This window comes from Orbicella franksi, chromosome 8, assembly GCF_964199315.1.
Source record: "Orbicella franksi chromosome 8, jaOrbFran1.1, whole genome shotgun sequence".
NCBI classification, from domain to species: domain Eukaryota; kingdom Metazoa; phylum Cnidaria; class Anthozoa; order Scleractinia; family Merulinidae; genus Orbicella; species Orbicella franksi.
In genome coordinates, this window is record NC_138152.1 from 3,473,080 (window position 1) to 3,492,197 (window position 19,118).

Below are 19,118 nucleotides of genomic sequence, written 5' to 3' on the forward strand. Positions count from 1 at the left end.
ACGCTTTGGACTTCAAGAACCAACCCAGTAGTTTCAACCTATTGTTCACTCTTGCTTCGATTCTGATTGGTCGTTTGGACTCTGCTAAGAGATCCTTGTCTTTAACACACTTAAGGACGTTCGGGCGAAAATTTTCCAGTCGATGGATATTTTCAAAATTTTTACTGCAGTCAGATGATGAGTTACTTGTGCCAGAAATGCAAAAAAAAAAAAAAAAAAAAGAAAAAAAAGAAAAAAAAACATGGGGGTCGCCGAATTCGTTTCAGAGATAAAGCGTGTGGATAACTAGCCTGATTTAAAAAAAAAAAAAAAAAAATTGGCGCACGTAATTCAGCATGGCCCACAGGTGTTTATAGTTAAAAATATCGGAGGTGATTCGACGGAGGCAAACAATCTTAGTCATACTGTGTAGAAGTGAGTCTGTTGCGTAAATAATTCCAAATGTTGCCAACGTTTTCAAAAAACGTAACCTTTCAAGAGGCATCTGAAACCGCCGCACAGATAAACAAAGAGCCTAAAATAACGGAGTTCGATCGTGCATTTTGCAAAAAATTCAAACTTCTTATCAATAGATTTTCTTCATTTGTTCGCTAAACATAGAAAATCAGTAGAGAAAATGATCCATCAAAAGAAAAATAGGGGCCACCGAGCGTCCAAGATCGTTAAATCCAGGCAAAGCTATAGCAAAGGCCATTTGCGCTATCATTGTTCATTTTATTACTTAGCGCGCGCATTGACGCATGACGTGGCGTGTGAATTTACGTGCGCAGTAAGGATGCGCAGAAAAAATTAGCGCGAACGCCGTTAAATTCAAGGTCGTATCGCATGATTCTACGGAGCATTCTCTGAAGACGAACAGGATTGTCTGCGACCGGTTGTTTTAGTATTGCAGCAAGTTGTTTCTGGTCATTGTAGATTATAAGTTTTCTGCCATACGCGTAGGTATGGACCCTGGTGAGGCCAAATACAATACTAAGCATCTCTTTCTCAATTTGGCTGTAGCGTTTTTTAGTTCCTGTTAGAGCTCTTGATGCGTACTAAATGGGTTGACCATTTTGCGTAAGGTATGCTCCTCAGTTACTCGAGGAGGCGTCGACTGATACTTCGGTTGTCTCATTTGGGTTAAAATATCTCAGCATTGGTGCATTTGAAATGAGTGCTTTTATTTCATCAAAAGTGTTCTGTTCGTTCGTTTCCCAGATGAACGTGGTGTCTTTGTTCAGGAGTGTACTGAGCGGGTCTGATTTGGTTGACAAGTCCTCAGAAAAGCGTGAAAGGTAGGTTACAACACCCAGTACGCGTCTCACTTCATCTTTGTTGGTCATAGGAGACATGGGTTGGATAGAATCTTGTTTCTTTGGGCAGGTTTGACGCCTTTTTCTGTCAGCACCACACCCAATGTTCCTTAGCTGGAACTTTTCCATGTCGAATTTGATATTTTTTTGTTGGCATCCTTTTAGCAAATTAAAGCCAGCAGTCTTTTGTCATGGCCTGCTATTGCCTCTTCAGTAGCAGTTGCCATCACCTCAGATAAGGATGTCATCAGCTATAGATTTTACATCCTCCAGAGCTTTAAATTCTCATCAATTCTTCGTTGAAATTCTTCGGGTACTATACCATTTCATTCTTTCGAGAGGGATATTGGAAGTTGTGAGCAGTGAGCTCGCTTCGTCCAGTCGGACGTGCCAGAGGGTAGACTTTATATCAAGGTACAATGCTAAGGTGAACACTTTAGCATTCCCTGTTTCAGTAAGCAGATGATCGACAGTTGGAATTGGGTACTCTCAGCTCTTGAGTGCCGTGTTTAGTGCAGAGTCTTATTCCATTCTTAGCAGACGGCTTGTTTACAATAGTGGAAGGACTCACCCATTCAGTGGGCTCAGTTACTTTTTCCAGAATATCTTGTTCTTGGAGGTTCTTTAATTCAGCTATAAAATTGTTCTTTACAGAAAGGACAATCTCTCTAGGAGCTGTTTTGTGAGGAGTAACATCTTACTTTGTGTATAGATGGAGTTCACCTTCGAGCTTTCCTATAGTGTCATCAAAGACATTGCAATAGTTACTCAGAATGGTTTCCATGGAGAGTAGAGCGGGCTCTTCTGAGGCAGTTGAAGGGACTTTAGGATTGGCCGGTTCTACTGAAGCAATGTTGTCTCGTTTAAGCTCAATAAGCTTTAGCGTTTCAGAGTCAGTTAGACCAACCAGGGGAGTTAAGTCCTTCACGACAATTCTGAACTGAATTATCACTTCTTTTATTGGTTGTAGGGTTGAGTACAAAGACTTTTCTGGTTCCCAGTGACTCAAGTTTTGTTTCCTTGTCATAAAGTGAAAGAGCAGGCCTGACTGAAATGTTTAAAAAATCTTTGAAATCATGATCTCCACTTATCTCTTTGTGCAGGCTCACAGGTAGGATACTACACGTCAATCTGAAAATTCACAGGAGTTCTCTGTTTTGACAGTAAGAGATTTGCAAAAGCTTTCTTGTGATCACTGTGTTGATTTAGAACACATAGTTTATCCAGAACTTCCTAATTGTGCACTTCACCATCTTCGTCTAATCTCAGAATAAAGGGCGTCTTTGGTGATTGGGTTGTATTTGTTTAGCTGGCTTTGCTCGTCTTTCTCTTTACAATCGTTTGCATTTCTTTGAATTTGCAAGTGATTTTTGATTTTACAATGTTTGCAGACTGCCTCCCAAGCAGGAGACCCTACTTGTTGGCGCAATAGCTGCTTACCAGAACTTTCTTTGCGTTATTTAGCCAGAATCTCAGTCCTTCGACTCTTTAAACTTGACGTCTTCGTGATGATATGGATGCGTTTAACAACATTTCCGCTTATTTTCACGTTACAATCGTTTTCCAGAAGCCTTGCTTATGCAATTTCAACACTACATTCAAATTTCAAAGACAAGCCGCCTTCCCTCCTAGGGGGGCTCTTGTCCACCATCTAGCTACCTCGAAGGTGACGTCTCCCTGAAAGCAAAGTTAATTTCTAAATGTTACGGTATCGCTCGACCGACAGAAACATATACTACGACACTCTTCAACGAACCCAACTTATTTATTTAACAATACGTAATATAATCTTAGTTACAAAGGGGCGATTTCTGAACAACACAATCTTCTATCAAACTAGGTTAAGCCTACTGCTAAAACTTTAGCCACCACTGACACGAACTCACAATAAATCTCGATGTCTCCCAAAGAAATCTCCTTTTGATCCACTTGACCTTGAATAAAGTTTCCTCAATAGCTTTTCCAACAACAATAGCTCTCTATAGCCTTCCCATTCGGTCTCTGCCCAGAACCACTACTACTAGTACCTAGCTGATTCTTCATATACATTTAACTAATATTCTAGAACGTTCTTGGAGCTTCCGTTTATGTAGCATTACATCTTGATGACATCATTCGGTAGAATGCTCTAAACTGTTCCATAGCGTGGCAGAAGAAGGTTCTGGCACAAACATTGCGTGACTTGACATTCTAGAAGTTTCCAGAAACTTAAACATTCACGACTTCTCTCCATAACATAAAGTAGGAGTAAAAAGTAACCGTGTTTTCGGAAGTGACGAACACCCCAAACAGCAGCGGCTTCTTTAAAACTGTTATCACTCAGAAACGATAAAATATGTCTTAGTTTATTTTTACGTTTAATTTTTAGAATCAATTTTGGTGCTTTTCTAACATCTTACAACATAGCCACGCAAGAGATACTCTTTTTACGTGGATGGGAAAAATAATGTCGTTGGATTGTCAGTTATTGCTTGGTTCATTCTTGAATTATCCTGGAGCGGGAAATATTAGAGAATATTAAAGATAAAGGTATTTGTTAATAAGCAAATTTACACAACATTAAAACTCTCCTTTTTAAAAATAGCAGGTGAAAAAACTCAATTATCTCATGCAAAATAACTGAGAAAGGCAGAGGGGTATTCTCAAATTAGGTTTCTTTCTGTTGTACATTCCAAACCTGGGAAACTTGCCATCAAACAGGCGTATGTGTCTATCACACAGATACCTTGTATGAATCAGATGAATCAGATGCAATGACAGCTATTGAAAGACGACCATCAACGAGTGATAATGAAAGCTGATAAGGGGAACTGTTTTGTTATTATGGACAGAACCGACTATGACACCAAAATGGAAGCTCAACTCGGTGACCGTGACATTTACCATCTAGTCGAAAACTCACCCATTCTCTAAAATTGGAAAGGAACTGAACAGCAAACTCTTCGGTCTTAAAAGACAAAACAAGATTAATGAAACGTCTTATCGCAAACTCCGTTCCACAGATGGTTCTCCGCCCGCCATCCACGGCTCCATTAAACATCATAAACCAGACTTCCCTTTGGACCGATTGTTTTTTCAATTGGCTCCGTCCCTTATAATACATCTAAATTCCTTTCTGATATTTTATCGCCGATCCAGAACCTTAATAGATAATTAGTTCTTAATTCCTCACAGTTCGCAAAAGAAGTGTCTAATATGGAAATCTCAGATGACGAAGTGATGGTTTCATTTGATGTTGTGTCGCTTTTCACAGCTATCCCAGTGTACACAGTTTCTGAATACATCTGGAGCAAGTAAAACAATGACAATACGCTACGGTTTAGAAAAAGCCTCAACATTGAGGACATCATTTCTCTACTAGACTTTACCCTTTCAAACAATTATTTTGTCTACAATAGCTGTGTACACAAGCAGATTCATGGCTTTGCTATGGGCATCCCAGTAAGGCCCACTGTTTCCAACCTTTGCATGGAAGTGATTAAAGAATTTGCTATCAGCACCTTAACCGTTCCACCAAGGGTCTGGGAACGATATGTTGACGACAGCTTTGTGATTATCAAGAAGAGCGCTGTCTCTTCCTTTCACGATACTCTCGACGCTATCGATCCCAAAATTTCTTTTATTCTTGAAGTAGAAAACAGCGGTCAAATTGCCTTCCTAGACACCTTGGTTTCCAGAAGAAATGGTTTTGCCGTTATTGATGTGTATCGGAAGCCAACCCACACAGACCGATACTTAGATTTATATTCTCATCACGAAATAAAACACAAAATCAGTAAAGCCTCGATCCTTCTATCCCTGGCATCCAACCTCTAGCAGCTGTGAGGGGAAAACACGTGAAACCAACCACGTGATGGACGCGTTAAAAGCTAACGGCGGTCCATCGGCTATTATTTCTAACACTCTCAAAAAGAAGCCACCCTCACCGACAGTTCCTCAACCAGAAGAATTGGTTTCTATGTTTTTCAAATGGGTCGAATAATCGGACACATGCCAGGGTTTCTCATGCCACCCTTACATCAGCGGCCTGACAGAGCCTCTTACGAGATTACTCCGTAACAATGAAATCCGAGTGGTCAGCAAACCAGTTAAAACCGTCCAACAAGAATGTCCGTCTCCAAAGTTCAGACAACGTTCGGATCCCCAATGTAATGTTGTCTATAAAATCCCATGTAAAGACTGTCCTTGGAACTACGTAGGAGAAACCGGAAGATAATTCCAAACCCGAAAACAGGAACATCGACGAAACTTAATTAAAGAACTACACAAAGGGCTCTAAAGTTGCCAACCATGCCTGGTAAAACAATCATTCTACTGACTTCTATAAAGCGTGTGTAATCGACAAGGGCAACTCCCGTGTTCGGGAAACGCTAGAATCCGGGCACACTTCGAAAACGGTCGGCGCAGACAGTAACTCAAAACCATTGCCTAGGCAATATTCCGTTTTATTGTCATTAGACATAATTTACATTTTTATCTCCTATTAGCTCTTTTCACACTTCTTTTTGTATTCTAGTTCCATCAAATTTTTCGCTCCCCTTTTTCGTATATATTTTCATTCGCGCGCCTTCCATTTTCATTCGTTAAAGGCTATAGACTGATAGCCGGAAGCTTATGTTTTAATCTTTGTTACCAGAGAACGTTTTTACTACTTTCTAAATATGTCCTGTCCTGGTTACAGCTATTTTTTTAAGGAGGGTTTGTTTGCTCCCTGGGCTGGGCGGAAGTTTCTGTACACCAGTTCAAGGCCAAGTATTTTCCAGTGAAATAAGCGCAGTTTTCAAATCGTCCGGAACGTGACCTTTTTGAATGAAAGATATTTATCATCTCTGTAATGGAGGGAGCCAGGACATCCAGATACGATTTCAGCAGCCGAGTAGGAAAAGGATCTAATGAACAACAGGCCCTGTGGAGGACTCACAAACAATTCTGCAAACTTCCTCAACAGACAGATAGCGTGGACAAGCTTTCCACCATGTTTACATCAGAGGTAGAAAAGGGCGAGGTTAGGTGCGCTAGTGAAAACGAGCCTTAAGTAGGGAGCGCATTTTCCAAAAAGGATAGATTAAGAAACAGGACGCGACAAAGAAGTGAGAGGCTGACAAACAGTAACAATTCTAAGTGAACGGCTCTAAGCTTTCACAATCCTTTAGGAAAACTCAAAAGACTGAGTTTCCTTTCCATCCACAAATGAAACACTGAGGGTCTCGCGACAAATAATGCCATTTTGACCACCTTGCCTTTGCAATTGAGCCTGCCTCAGAAAACTTTGGGAAACGTAACCGTCAAGAAGACGCCAGGGATGCTGAGAGATAAGGGGTCTTTTAGCCAAGTTTAAATTACTACAAAGTTATTCGTTTATCAGAGTCATTTTTTGTGCTCGTTCAGTGGTTTTTATATAACATATTACGCGTTTTTTTTTGGGGGGGGGGGGGGGGCAGTTATCACTTCGCACGTTCATTTCGATTTTGCACACCCAGTGTTTTCTTACGAAAATCGACGCAAAAAACTTGTTCGTATGAATACCCAATTCACACAAATTAAGATATTTTAACTTTATTCAAATAATTAAGACAAAGTGTACTATAGAAGCATTTACAATACCTTAGAAACAAGCTAACCTGAATTTAACAATGCTCAACTAGAGTAACTTCTTTAAATGAGCTATCATTTTAAATGTTTAAATGCCCGGTCTGCAGGGGATGTGCACGCGCGAGTTTTCCTGCGTAAATTTTGTACCTACGCGCAAATATCGCAAATATCGAAGGAGAGTATCTTTCAAGAATCAAGAATATCAACCTGTTACCACGTTGTAGCACCTGTCAAACTTTGACATGGTCATACCTCATGCGGTGCACGGTATAAAACTAAAACGATGCTACAAGTACGACATTTAATTGGATCCTTTTGTGCTCTGCGGACAAGCCATTTTGATATTAATAAAAACAAAAAATGCATGAAAGTGTTCTATCATATCGCGACCAATTACTAATGTTGTGTTTTTCCTTGCAGATCATGTTTCCAAGAAAATGTTGAATGAAAAGATAATCATGTTATTGATCTTATGCCGGCCAGTGAAATCGGACTCTTTTTATCTGTCAGGGCAATTTATCAGTTCGCCCCCTTCCCCCCAATTCAATGTTGTTTATCGTGATGAAGTCGTCATTGCCCGCTTACAACATTGTCGGGGGGAAAGGGGGTTCCCTATTCTAATGATGTCATTAGGTATTGTCCCCAAAATACCCTGTCAACGCATTGTCGTGCTATCTGATCCGGGTGTGCCAAGGACTTTTGTCGAGGATTGTAGCAAGCTGTGTATTGATGATAACCTGCCCAGGTCCTTTAGGTGTTCCAATGTAGGAAAAAAAATTCCAATATTCATGCTTCGTTGATCAACGTTTAATTGAGCGATTAAACCTTTATTGATCTCGTTTTGTGAATAAATATTACGGTATCGTATTTACAATGCCGATTACGGTTGACATTATTTGCTTTATTAAATCCGGTTTGAAATCACTGGTTATCCTTGCAATCTGATTGACTCTCAGCAGTGCGATTTATTCACGAATCGCACTATTTTTTGCTCTAAATCCCATCTTTTTCTCAGCCAATGAGAATGGGACAGTTAAACAAAACAACTAATCAGGTTTCAAGGTTAGTTTAAAGTAACCAATAGAATTTTAGGAAAATGAAAGACAGAAAGCCATTGTGTGGCGAATTTTGCAACTATTGCCAAAACTTTGTTGCCGTTGTTGTTTTTCAAAACAATTGACAAAATTTAATTTAATATATTACAGTTTCTGAATGATTATTATGAGCTCCTTCAAGCTGAAGACCTGCTATAAGGTAAGTTTCTAACTTTCAGTGTCCATTTTGACGAATATTTTGGCGATTTTTCTTCATCTGCTCAGGATCCTTGTGATACGGAGTCCAGCAAAACATAAACAAACAAAAACCACACAACAGCAAATTTAGAGCAATCTGAAGAAGGTAGTTTTTTCCAGGTTTCCGGTAGTTTCAAACGAAGCAATACAAGAGTTCCACTCTGTCGCTGTGAATACACATAGTCAAAATACGCCACGCTCCACAAGGCAGTGAATGAATGAATGTCTTCGAAGCTGGTGCCAGTCCCGCCATCTTGAAAATATCTTGAAACAAATGGTGCCGCAAGAACTTGATAAGGTCATGAGTATGGAGTTCTACGCCGAGGTCACAAAAAGAAACGGAGATGATAACGAGCTGGAATCCCTTAAAATCATGCAGAGTGCCATTGAACGGTATTTAAAAAAGAAAACTATCCACTGGGCATCGTGCACTCGAGGGAGTTTCAAAACTCAAAAGAAGTCCATCGCAGTATTACATAGGATGCACCTTTAAATTCCTTCGGCAAAGACAACGAGAAGTCTAAGCCTCAACCACAGAAGAAAGGAAGGCATTTCATCATTGATTCAGGCGACGAGAATGGAACTTTTATGCATGAAGTAGACTGTTTTCGTTCTGACTTCAGTTGTTATGCTCGAATGAGTTTTCATCACATGACATCGTTTTGCATACTAAATGAGATGTAAAGGCGTTTCCGGTTCCGCTATTTTCCACAAACCGGCTACTGGAACAATATACTAAAATCTAAATATAGGGCGATAAATTGTGCGATTTCAAAATGAATCTAATAAAGTGGCAATTGAACTTTGTGTCGGGCAATTTTGGCCTGAAATCATACTTGTGATTTCAAATCAAACTTCGTTCGATTTGGAAATCACGCGGACGATTTCAGACCAAGTTGCACTCCACTCAGTTCAATTACCATTATTAAACCTAATTTTCTTACCTTTTTGCAATTAGGAAATTTCACCTGAACGGGTGGAATCATGCAGCAATTTAGAACAAGAGCTTGGAACTTTATACTAGAGAGATGTTTGCGCCACATTTTGTCTTCTAAATCATATTATTCATGTTTCCTAAAAGAGGTGCCTGCTTTTATCTTCATGGTATACGGTTGTCTGCGCAATAGCAACTACAAACTGTCCCTGGGGCAAAACAAGCTACAGAGGTAGGTTATATCATTTATTTCAAAACTGGGTTATGATTTCACTTAAAGAGGCTCAAAACAGTTTTTTTTGTTTTTTCGAGACTTGTAGAATTAGGTGCGATTTTTCAGGCTTGGAATCGTACTGTTTTGAATGGCTGTGCTATATTTTAAAGGTAAATCTGCACTGTACCTTTCATGTGTTTAAGTCATAAATTTGGGTTGCACTGTTCTGTTGCATAGCAACAAACTTGGGTCACTTTTTACCATCAATTGCATCTATCTTAAAACCTAAATCGTGGTCCAAGGAAACTTGGGCAGCTCATTTAGACAGCCTTCCCATGTCTCGCCAAGCTTAAAACTCAGTGTGCTGCAAATATTTTCCACAGTCTTCATCACAATAGCAAGGTCTACTCGTTCGCACGCCTTAGCATGGTAATAGTTCCATGCATCTTTACTGTCCATCATAACACAGGATAACCTGCGAACACGGAAGTTTTTCCGGCTCTCGCTTGTCTCCGCCGAAAATAACGTCTGCGAACCCGAGCCAGGAAACGATTTCTGTGACGTAATGACTTTTGTTTCTCTTTGGCCAATCAGATTCCATGATAGAACGAAACTCGAGTGCTCCTCGCAGCGAATACCTCGCACAGTAGTTCTGGGGTTATTTGAGCTAAACTGTGATTGGCTTAGAATTCCTACGTCACAGAAATCGTTTTCTGGTTCGGGTTCGCAGACGTTATTTTTTTCTGCGGAACCAAGTGACAGCCGGAAATACGTGCTGTATTCAGTTATAAAACAGCAACGTACGAGCAGCTTCTCCGATGGGCAAAATTACCGAGTTTAGAAAATCGAAGACTACAAGTCATTTTGATTTTAATGTATAAAGTAAAGCATACTTAAGTACCCGAGACCATGAGTGACATTATCCCTACTTCAAATAGTAAATACAATTTACGTAATAAAGATTTCTCTATCCCTAGAGTTAGCACTACAAAATACGGTAGACATAGTATCCGATATCTGGGACCCTATTTATGGAGCAAAACGAATAAAAAGCTACGTCAAAAACAGAGCCTTGAGGCATTCAAAAGTGCAATTCGTGGAATGGACATAACCGGATTGTTGGACGGGAGCTGCAATTGACAAATGTGCCAGTCCTTACCAAGACTGCGGACTTTCGTCCCCCTTAAATTATTTATATTTTAACTAATTTCATACTGTTTATAGGTTACAATTAGCAAATAGGTTACTAGGTTATTATTAGGTTACTATTAGCATTGTAAATAATTTATTCTTTTATAATGAATTGTAAATTTTATTTAAATTTCTAATTTAATATTTCTTTTATTGTTCAATTTTTAGCTTTTCAATTAAGTGTCCGCAATTAGCTCTTAGCATAGAGCTAAATACTTATTGACGCTTAAATAAAGTTTATGTATGTATTTATGTATGTATGTATGTATGTATGTATGTGTCTATACATGTGTGTATGTGACGTCATTACTAGTACTTGCCCCTGAGACATGTTCAGCATAACTTAAAAAGTTTCCCGCGAATTTTATTCATGAGCCACACCTCAATCTTGACGTAATCAACGTTAATGTAATCCACCACAAATTAATGAGAATCCAACTCAAAAAAGGATAATTCCAATCAGGGACTTTCATACCGGGAAGCCTGGGTACTAGTCTCGCGGTTTGTAGGGACAACAACAAATATGGCGGCAGTGTGACAAGAAAGAATGGTGAAGTTGTTTTGTTGTTCGGCATTGTGTACCAACAATTTACGAACGCGAAATCCTCAAGGGGAATCGACCAGGTTTTATCGTTTGCCCCGCGACCCTGAGGTTCAAGCTGCCTACACCAGGATTCTTCAAACGACGGGTATAACCTGGCATTCTGGCCATATTTGTGCGGAACATTGGAGCCGTGGATATAGAGAGAAGCGAGTGCTGATTTTCCTGACATCCCTGCCCCAGCCTCTCAATTAGTGACACTGGAAAAAAGGCTTAAACAGGCGAAAGTTCTACAAGAGAGAAAAGCAACAAAGCCTGCCAAACGAAAGGTAAGTAGTCTCGAAAGGAAACTTTTTCTGGCCAAGCGGTGTTCTGTAGTTTCTGGATCAAAAAAAAAAAAGAGAAGCTCCAACAGAAAGAGATCAGCCAACTGCTGAAAGGTCAAGGAAGTTATCTATACGACAGTTATCGACTCGTTTGGGTGCGTTGGAAGAAGATAACCAGCTATTGACCGGGCACCTGACCAATGCTCAAGACATGGTTAAAAAACTGAGGACTGAAAATCTCAGTTTAAAAACTAAATTGCGAAACATTGAACAAACCTAGCAAAATACTAATAAACAAAATGAGGAACTGAAGATTGTTGTAAAAAGGCTACAACGAGAGCAATTTAGCAACTACAATCTCATTAAGAAGCCAAATACATTTAAGTACTTGTGTGGATTATCTGTTGAACAGTTCAAAATGATAAATTATTGAGTATGGCTAATCCGTGCACCCTGCGTAACAGATAGTTACAGGATATGGCTGTTTTTATTTACAAGACAAAAAAACACATTTGTCCGAGATATATTGCAGACCTCTTCCATATGACAGACACCAAATATTCACTGAGAAACAAGGAGTTCGCCATGCAAAGATTTTTAAACACGACTACATATGACAAGCATTCTATCAGATACATTGGCCCAAAGTTATGGAGTCTAATACCCAAAAATATAAGACCTTTCTGCATTATCTGTATTTAGGCAGCGTATTAGAGAGCTTGATTTAAATTCCTTATTGGCTGATGCTCATTGTTCTGATTGTATTTTATGTCGTACTTAATAGACACTTTAGTATTTTATAAAGTCTATATGTATTTGTAAATAGTTCTAAGCCACACTCAACAATCATGCACAGGTAAATAAGCTCATTAATTTCATACTCGTTTTATCAATTGTAAATAGTTTTATTAATTTTAATTTATTCATAGTGTCCCCATTTAATGGTTATTTACTGCTATTTTAGTTTGACACTTAAATAAAGGTATTCATTCATTCATTCTCTGGACTTGTGTGCAGCCTTACAGTGATGTCCATGTCATCTATACTGATTGTAAAGGTACTGGGAAGAGATCTCTAGATAAACCAAGAGAACTCTTTGCAGTGCTTACAATCTGTAGATATTCTCTCCATCAGGGTGTGATGGCATTTATGCTTAAAGTAGGAGAGAACATAATTCAGTGCATATTTGTTAGTTGGACAGTTTTCCTTGAGACTATCTTCACTTGTATTAACCTTAAGCCTGAAGCTGGGTTTTTACTAAAGAAGGTGCCAGATATTTTCGTTAAGACTGGCCTTGGCCTCACAGACATGATCCTCGATTGTACTGAATTCAAATTTCAGTATATATCAAATCTTGATTTAAATTCTCTCATTTTTTCTAACTACAAGAACACCATAACAGCAAAGCCCTCATTGGAATTGCATCACATGGGATGGTTTTTTTTTTTCAGTGATGTCTACCCAGGTTCTATATCAGATAACTGTATCACTAAAAAGTCAGGGGGTGTTCAGAGGATTCAACCAGTACTGTGTACACATGATGTTCAAACGGTTTAAAGCTGTCCTCAATTTTAATGATTCCACTTTTCATTTCATCTCTCATTTTTTAACATCACGTTTCATCGTGCTATTTTGGGGATCAGCTACTTGAATGGTACCTTCTTTGTTTTCAACTCTTACAGCAGATTTAACTTTTCACCCCCTCAGTGGTACCATTGGTATAGAACTCTTGTGTGAGGACCTATGCCATTTCTGGAGTTGTTCTGTATATGTTAAGGCTTGTATGTTCTCTCCAGTTTCATGATAGTTTTTCAAGAAGAGAAGCAATGCTAATACCTGGCAACAGATTCCACTTAGTCCTACTGGACAACTACAATGAGCTTTGGTTGGTATTCCATTTTCAAAGATAATAACTGTGGGGCGTTGCATGGACCCGTAAGACTTTTTTATCATAGCCTTCACGTAAACTAATCGCTCGTTGACAAGAGTTTTGACATTAACAATTTTTCTACTTGTAAACATTTGTAACGCTTTCTTCTGCTGACCAGCACTACCTTCCCGTTTCATAGAAACATACTGAGTAAACATTTTATTGTTGATCTTGGGCAAATCGTCGTTGGCTGCCCTCCACTTGGCTGTGGCCGGTGGAATATCCGAGGAATCAAGACTACAGGGAAATACGTAAGCTTTTTCCGGCTGACTTTGCCTTGAGTTTCTGGACTAGTCCTGGATGTCTTGATAATCGATTTATCCTCATTGTTACATGGGGTTTTCTACCTCCAAAGACGAATTTCTGATCAAAAGTTTTTAAAATTATGACAATTCATGAAGGACCACCACATTTACAATTTTTCCCGCGAAAATTTTGTCCCTACAAACCGCGAAACTAATACCCAGGCTTCCCGGTATGAAAGTCCCTAATGGCTCTATATATATTTCTAAACGTCCACAGAAAGATTGACTTCACTCACCGTTCTCACAGTTTCTGCCGGTGTACTTTGGTGTGCACTTACATTGATAGTCGTTAGTCTCGTAAAGCGCTCGGCAGGCTCCACCGTGCTGACAGGGAAAACTCTCACAAGGACTCTGGAAAGGAAAAGTAAATTCGGGATAATTTAGATAAATAGATAGATAAATCGTTTATTAAAAGAAAATACACACCTAGCAGTCATGTGAATTACGTGTACACTTCACATGCTACTAGTGAGTTACAATAAAAGATTCTAGAAATGAATTATATCAAGACTAATTTACAAACTAATTACAAGGTAAAGGCTAACAGTAAAAGACTTTCTAAAGCGATCGGTCCGACATAGTGAGATATAAAAAAAATCCTCCTGTTTTTCAGACGCTGGGTGTGAGAACCGGCCAGCGGAGGTAGTAGATTAGGCAGTTTGTGTTGTTGACAATATCATTAAATAATTCAACAGATAATGGCCTGGATTAAAACCGGCCCTCTTAAGGTAACGCAAACGATACAGGCGGCATGCGACCTTGAACGTGACAGCATCCACGTGATCGTTCCATCTCAAGTCATTTCGGATCGAAACCCCTGGGACTTAAGCAGAAGATACTCTCTCAAAGTGTACGCCATGTAGCCCAACCTGGACATAAGATGGACATAAGATGGTGGTATGTTCTAAAACAAGTAACTAACTCTTTGCTCTTGGCTGTTTTTTATTTTTATTTTTTTTCTTTCTATAGTCCAGGAGAGCAGTTCTCACAGTTGAGCCAGTGCCATCCTTAGCTCGCAGCCAATGGAGGAGCATCGATATGAGAGCGAAAGTAAATGAAGGTTCTGGAATGAAATCAAACTGGCCAGGGTCGCACCACCAACCACCAACCACGAGGTTTCGATCTTTTTGAAACTTTTTTCTCATAGTAGATCTTACGGCAACGCTTCTCTTTGCGATTGACCTTATTTCGCAGTAGCCTGAACAAAGAGCCATTGCCCGATGCCGTCGAGCAAAACCTTTTAGCTGGCAATTTATCCGAGGGCGATCAGTTTCCTGGACCCTTACTCAACGCTCTGGCATGACAAATCAGGGTGGAAAAGGTCGGACCAGGGCACCAGCAGTAGAAAACGACCAACACTTGCTATTTTACTGAGCCGCTTGTTCCTTGTTTTGATGACCTTCAGCCATAGGCGTACGGGCACTTTCGGACTCGCGTCTAATGAGGAACCTTTTTTACAAGTTTTGGAAATAACGCCAACAGCATTATTTTGTAATGTTTTCTCTCAAGTGTCGTTGCCCGAATCATAAACGTTTTGCACAGCACACTGAACATAAAACATGTATGACGTTGGAAACAGAGAGAGTTTTGATGCACTCGATAGCTGGCTGGAGGAGATAAAGAAAGATATTGGAAGTCCTGCTGACTTTGAGAGCGTTGCATTTGCTGTCTGTGCTAACAAGGTGAGAAGGGAGTCGTTGCACACAGTATTTAGTCTTCTGAAAAAATGTTTTGGCACCTCAACTCTCATAACATACATGTACCCTAGGGCACTAACCGTGCAACAATCCCCAGTTAGGGTGGCTCAAAACAGCTTTCCAGCACTTTCCAAGACGTAGATTTTGATGGGTCATTATAACCACTCTTAATCATATACAGCTGTACTACGACCATGGAATCAAAACTGCCCAATCATTGCTGATCACCTGGTTATTATTTTGGTGACACTGTGTGCTACTATAGCAACAGTTTGACCTTGTAAAAACACCCTTAATTTTACCTGCAACTAGTTACATTTCAGAAATGGCACAATGAAACTCTTTTTTGTTGTCAAATTTTGCGATGCGACTTTTGACAAAATTGCAACGCGACGCAACAGGGTTAGGGTCAGCCGGATTCTGACCTCGGGACGAGGTTGGGGTTTCTCGTGAAGCATATTAGATTTTCCACTTAACACCATTTTTCTGTAGCTTTTCTGTCAGTGTTTCACGACTTTCAGTGGAAAATACTTCTAAAATTCAGTGTAGCGAGAAAAACCTTTATTTCCAAAATTATGAAGGAAAAGAAAAAACGTACGGGATTTGCCATATTGTTATATTTGATTATCTAGCTATCCGCTATCTAGTTGTACCTATTGTAACGTAGGGGTTGTCACGCGTGCACGTTTTATCACACTTTATTCCGACAACCCATCTCAAAACAGCTGTATACAAGCTACTATTATATTTCCTTGAATTAACAAACTCATGAACCAGAATGTGCAGGATGGCGGAACCTGCCTGCCGCCGCCTCCTGTCATTAGGCTGATTTAGCAAGAGAACGGGAACGTCACTTGGCGACTGCGCGCGAAGTACAAATACCCAAATATGGTCAGATGACGACTGCAGGGCGCGCGGAATAACCTGGATTCTGTTCTAATTTGACCATATTTGGGTGTTTGTTCTGCGCGCGCCGTCGTCAAGTGACGTTCCCGTTCTCTTGCTAAATCAGCCTATAATCTCGTTCAACTCTGCCACAGACCCCGGCCCCGAGTCCTCATTTTACTGACCGGCCGAACGAAATGAAACAAGACACGAAAAACTCCTGAATATGGTAACACAACCACTAACTCTTCTTACAGACTGATAGCAGGAAGAGAGTTGTGGATGAAACAGAAGGCCAACTGTGGGCAGACAGTCATGGATTTCATTATTTTGAGACATCAGCACAGACAGGCGATGGAATCAATGATATGTTCCAAGTAAGAGTGAATCTTGTGTCACGAGTCTGTAGATAAATCACAAGTAGTAGTTACGAACTGCGGTGGTTTCTCCTGAAAGCCAGTTCACCCTATGCTAGCTCGCCCGGACCAATAATCGGTTTCACCGGACTTTTAGCCCCTTAGTCAATGGGTTAAAGAACCGGAAATAAACGGGTCTTTATTTTTGTATCTGTTTCACTATGCCCACAATCTTGTTGTTGATTTATTTTACTTACTTATTTATTTATTTATTTATTTATTTATTTATTTTTTTGCTCGGTTAGCCTCTTTAAAGAAAATTAATTTCACGGTTATTGTAAAATATTTGATGGTTGCAAGCTGCACGTTTACCATTCCTTAATTATCACATACACGTAAATCAATGCGATGAATGATATCTGAATCTACACGCAATTTTTTCTGTAGTACCCCACAAGTAAGCGCATTGTAAGGAAATTATTCACTTTCTTCCAGACCTTGTTCAAAGCAGTTTTGGCAACGATAGAAAACGGAGACAAACCTGTTCAGGTTAATGCATCCACTACTCTCGGTTACACCAAAGAACAGGCAGAGGCCATTCATAGGCTTAAAACAGCCAAGGACAACTACGAGAGACTCGGTCTGACAACCGAGGTAAGCAGGTAAGATGAGTTACGATCCGTAGTGTTTATAGGTAATCCAACCTTTTTTGTAGGCTTCGGCCGCATAGCGGGCGAGTTTGATCGACCCAAACCACCATTCGTGACACCAAACAAGCCTGATACTCCGCCGAAACGTACCAAGAAAAGGTACGATAACTGTAGGTATTTACCGTACCCAAATTTGGCCAAGTAACAATGCTATCATAGACTAATCAGGTCAGTAATTTGATATCGCAGGATATCAGGACAGTAGACACGGTTAGTGATTGGCTAATTGCAAATTTGGCTGTGGTAAGGTAAGAAGTTGAAAGCAGAAAGAACAGTGGAGTTAAGTTTTGACTAACCTTGACCTACACAATAGGACAATTGAAATCTGTGGGCCAACACGACGTTCGTGTACAACGTGTCAATCCTAACTGATTTAGACGTCAAACTTTACTTATACGTAGGTTCGGTACATTTAAAGTTTCACGTTTGAATCGGGCCTGAGATTCTCAAATAGGGAATTGATTTTGCCCATTTTGGGCATAGAAATGACTGATAGTACTGTATTTGTACATAAATTTGAAGATGTTACTATGGTAGTCACAGGCTTTTGATATTTGTTGTAATATACTTTCCTATATTTATGTTTTTATTTTTGTGTATATCCTATTATTGTGTATTCTATGTTAGGTAATAGTATCAGGGCTCCTAGTGATAGCAGAGATGCTTTGTAAGCTCCCTGAAGGGACTACTCTCAATATTTTACCTTTAGAGTTTGGATTTTAAATGAAGGTGTCTATCAATCTATCTTTCTTACTAGGAGTTGTGAAGTAGTGTAATTACTGACTTACACACGAGATGTTAAGAGGCACTGACATTACTTCGTTACGTTTTTCAGGGATGACATAAACCGTGCTTATCGAAAGCTGGCCATTCTTATTCACCCAGACAAGAGCTTAGCTCTAGGTACAGAGGAGGCGTTCAAAGCCTTAGTAAACGCTCGTTCGGCACTCTTACAATCCCACAGATAGCGCTAACAACGACAACAGTGTCGTCATTGATGTGGTCATCACCGGAAACAGCGACGTTGTAAATGACGTCACCGAAGAAGGTCGATGCAGAAAATTGTCGTCAATGATGTTATTACAGAGAATGTTGTCATCACTGATGTTTGTTTCCTCCTTGTACAATGTATACTGACTTCGGGCACCTTGCGGTCACTTTTTTTCTACTTTTTTCACAAAATTTCGTTACTAGTGCCATCAGTCACTACTGGTCAGATGCATGCAGGATCCCTTTTGGGCGATTGGTGGGACGAACGCTTGAGTGCAAGTTCAATTAAAGCATTTGGTCAGTATTGATCTTTCACTGTCATATAGTAGTTTTTCCAACGAGTTAATTGAATGACAGTGAGCTCTTTTAGAAAAAATCTGAACTTTACACGATAAAAATCATTGGAATGTTATAAAGACTCCTGAAAAAAATCAGTCTCCATCCGTATCTTTACTTTGTCTTGTTTTACTCGAGGAAAAAACCGTAACTTTGTCTTTAACTTGTAAATAATCAAAAGAGTATTGTTTTTAATTTATATTAATTTTAGTCTCAACTATTTCCTCTCGTGCAAGGTCCTGTAGTTGGCACCATCAATGCTGTTTAGTGTCGGTTTTATAAGACTTTGGGCGTTTTCCATTCGACCGTGACTTTTGAAATAGAGAGTAAGTGGTACTGAAGATTCCGGGAAAGTTTCCAGAAAATCAGAGAATTGTTGATTTTTTGCGACATGTGAACCATTAAACGGAAAATTCGGACAGTTCGGGAGCAAAATACAATGCAAAAGAAATTTAGACAGTTGAAAATAATTGCTTAAAAGCCCCTAAAAAGAGATAATAGTTGACAAACTCCCAAGTCAAATT

General features: G+C 39.6%; 1 protein-coding gene across 1 annotated transcript; it reads left to right on the plus strand.

Moving 5' to 3' along the window:
• The first annotated feature begins 14,273 nt into the window (after nucleotides 1-14,273).
• On the plus strand, nucleotides 14,274-18,236 carry LOC145496062 (dnaJ homolog subfamily C member 27-like). Its single transcript, XM_081475680.1, has 4 exons — nucleotides 14,274-15,302; nucleotides 16,460-16,579; nucleotides 17,054-17,220; nucleotides 18,104-18,236. The coding sequence occupies exons 1-4, from the start codon at nucleotides 15,180-15,182 to the stop codon at nucleotides 18,234-18,236; spliced, it is 543 nt and encodes a 180-aa protein (XP_081331806.1). The 5' UTR covers nucleotides 14,274-15,179.
• The last annotated feature ends 882 nt before the right edge of the window (nucleotides 18,237-19,118 follow it).

Coding starts and splice junctions, on each gene's coding strand:
- LOC145496062 (XM_081475680.1), top strand. CDS start 15,180: ATGTATGACGTTGGAAACAGAGAGAGTTTTGATGCACTCGATAGCTGG. Junction 15,303..16,459: donor TTGCTGTCTGTGCTAACAAG/GTGAGAAGGGAG, acceptor CTCTTCTTACAG/ACTGATAGCAGGAAGAGAGT. Junction 17,221..18,103: donor CTGACAACCGAGGTAAGCAG/GTAAGATGAGTT, acceptor TACGTTTTTCAG/GGATGACATAAACCGTGCTT.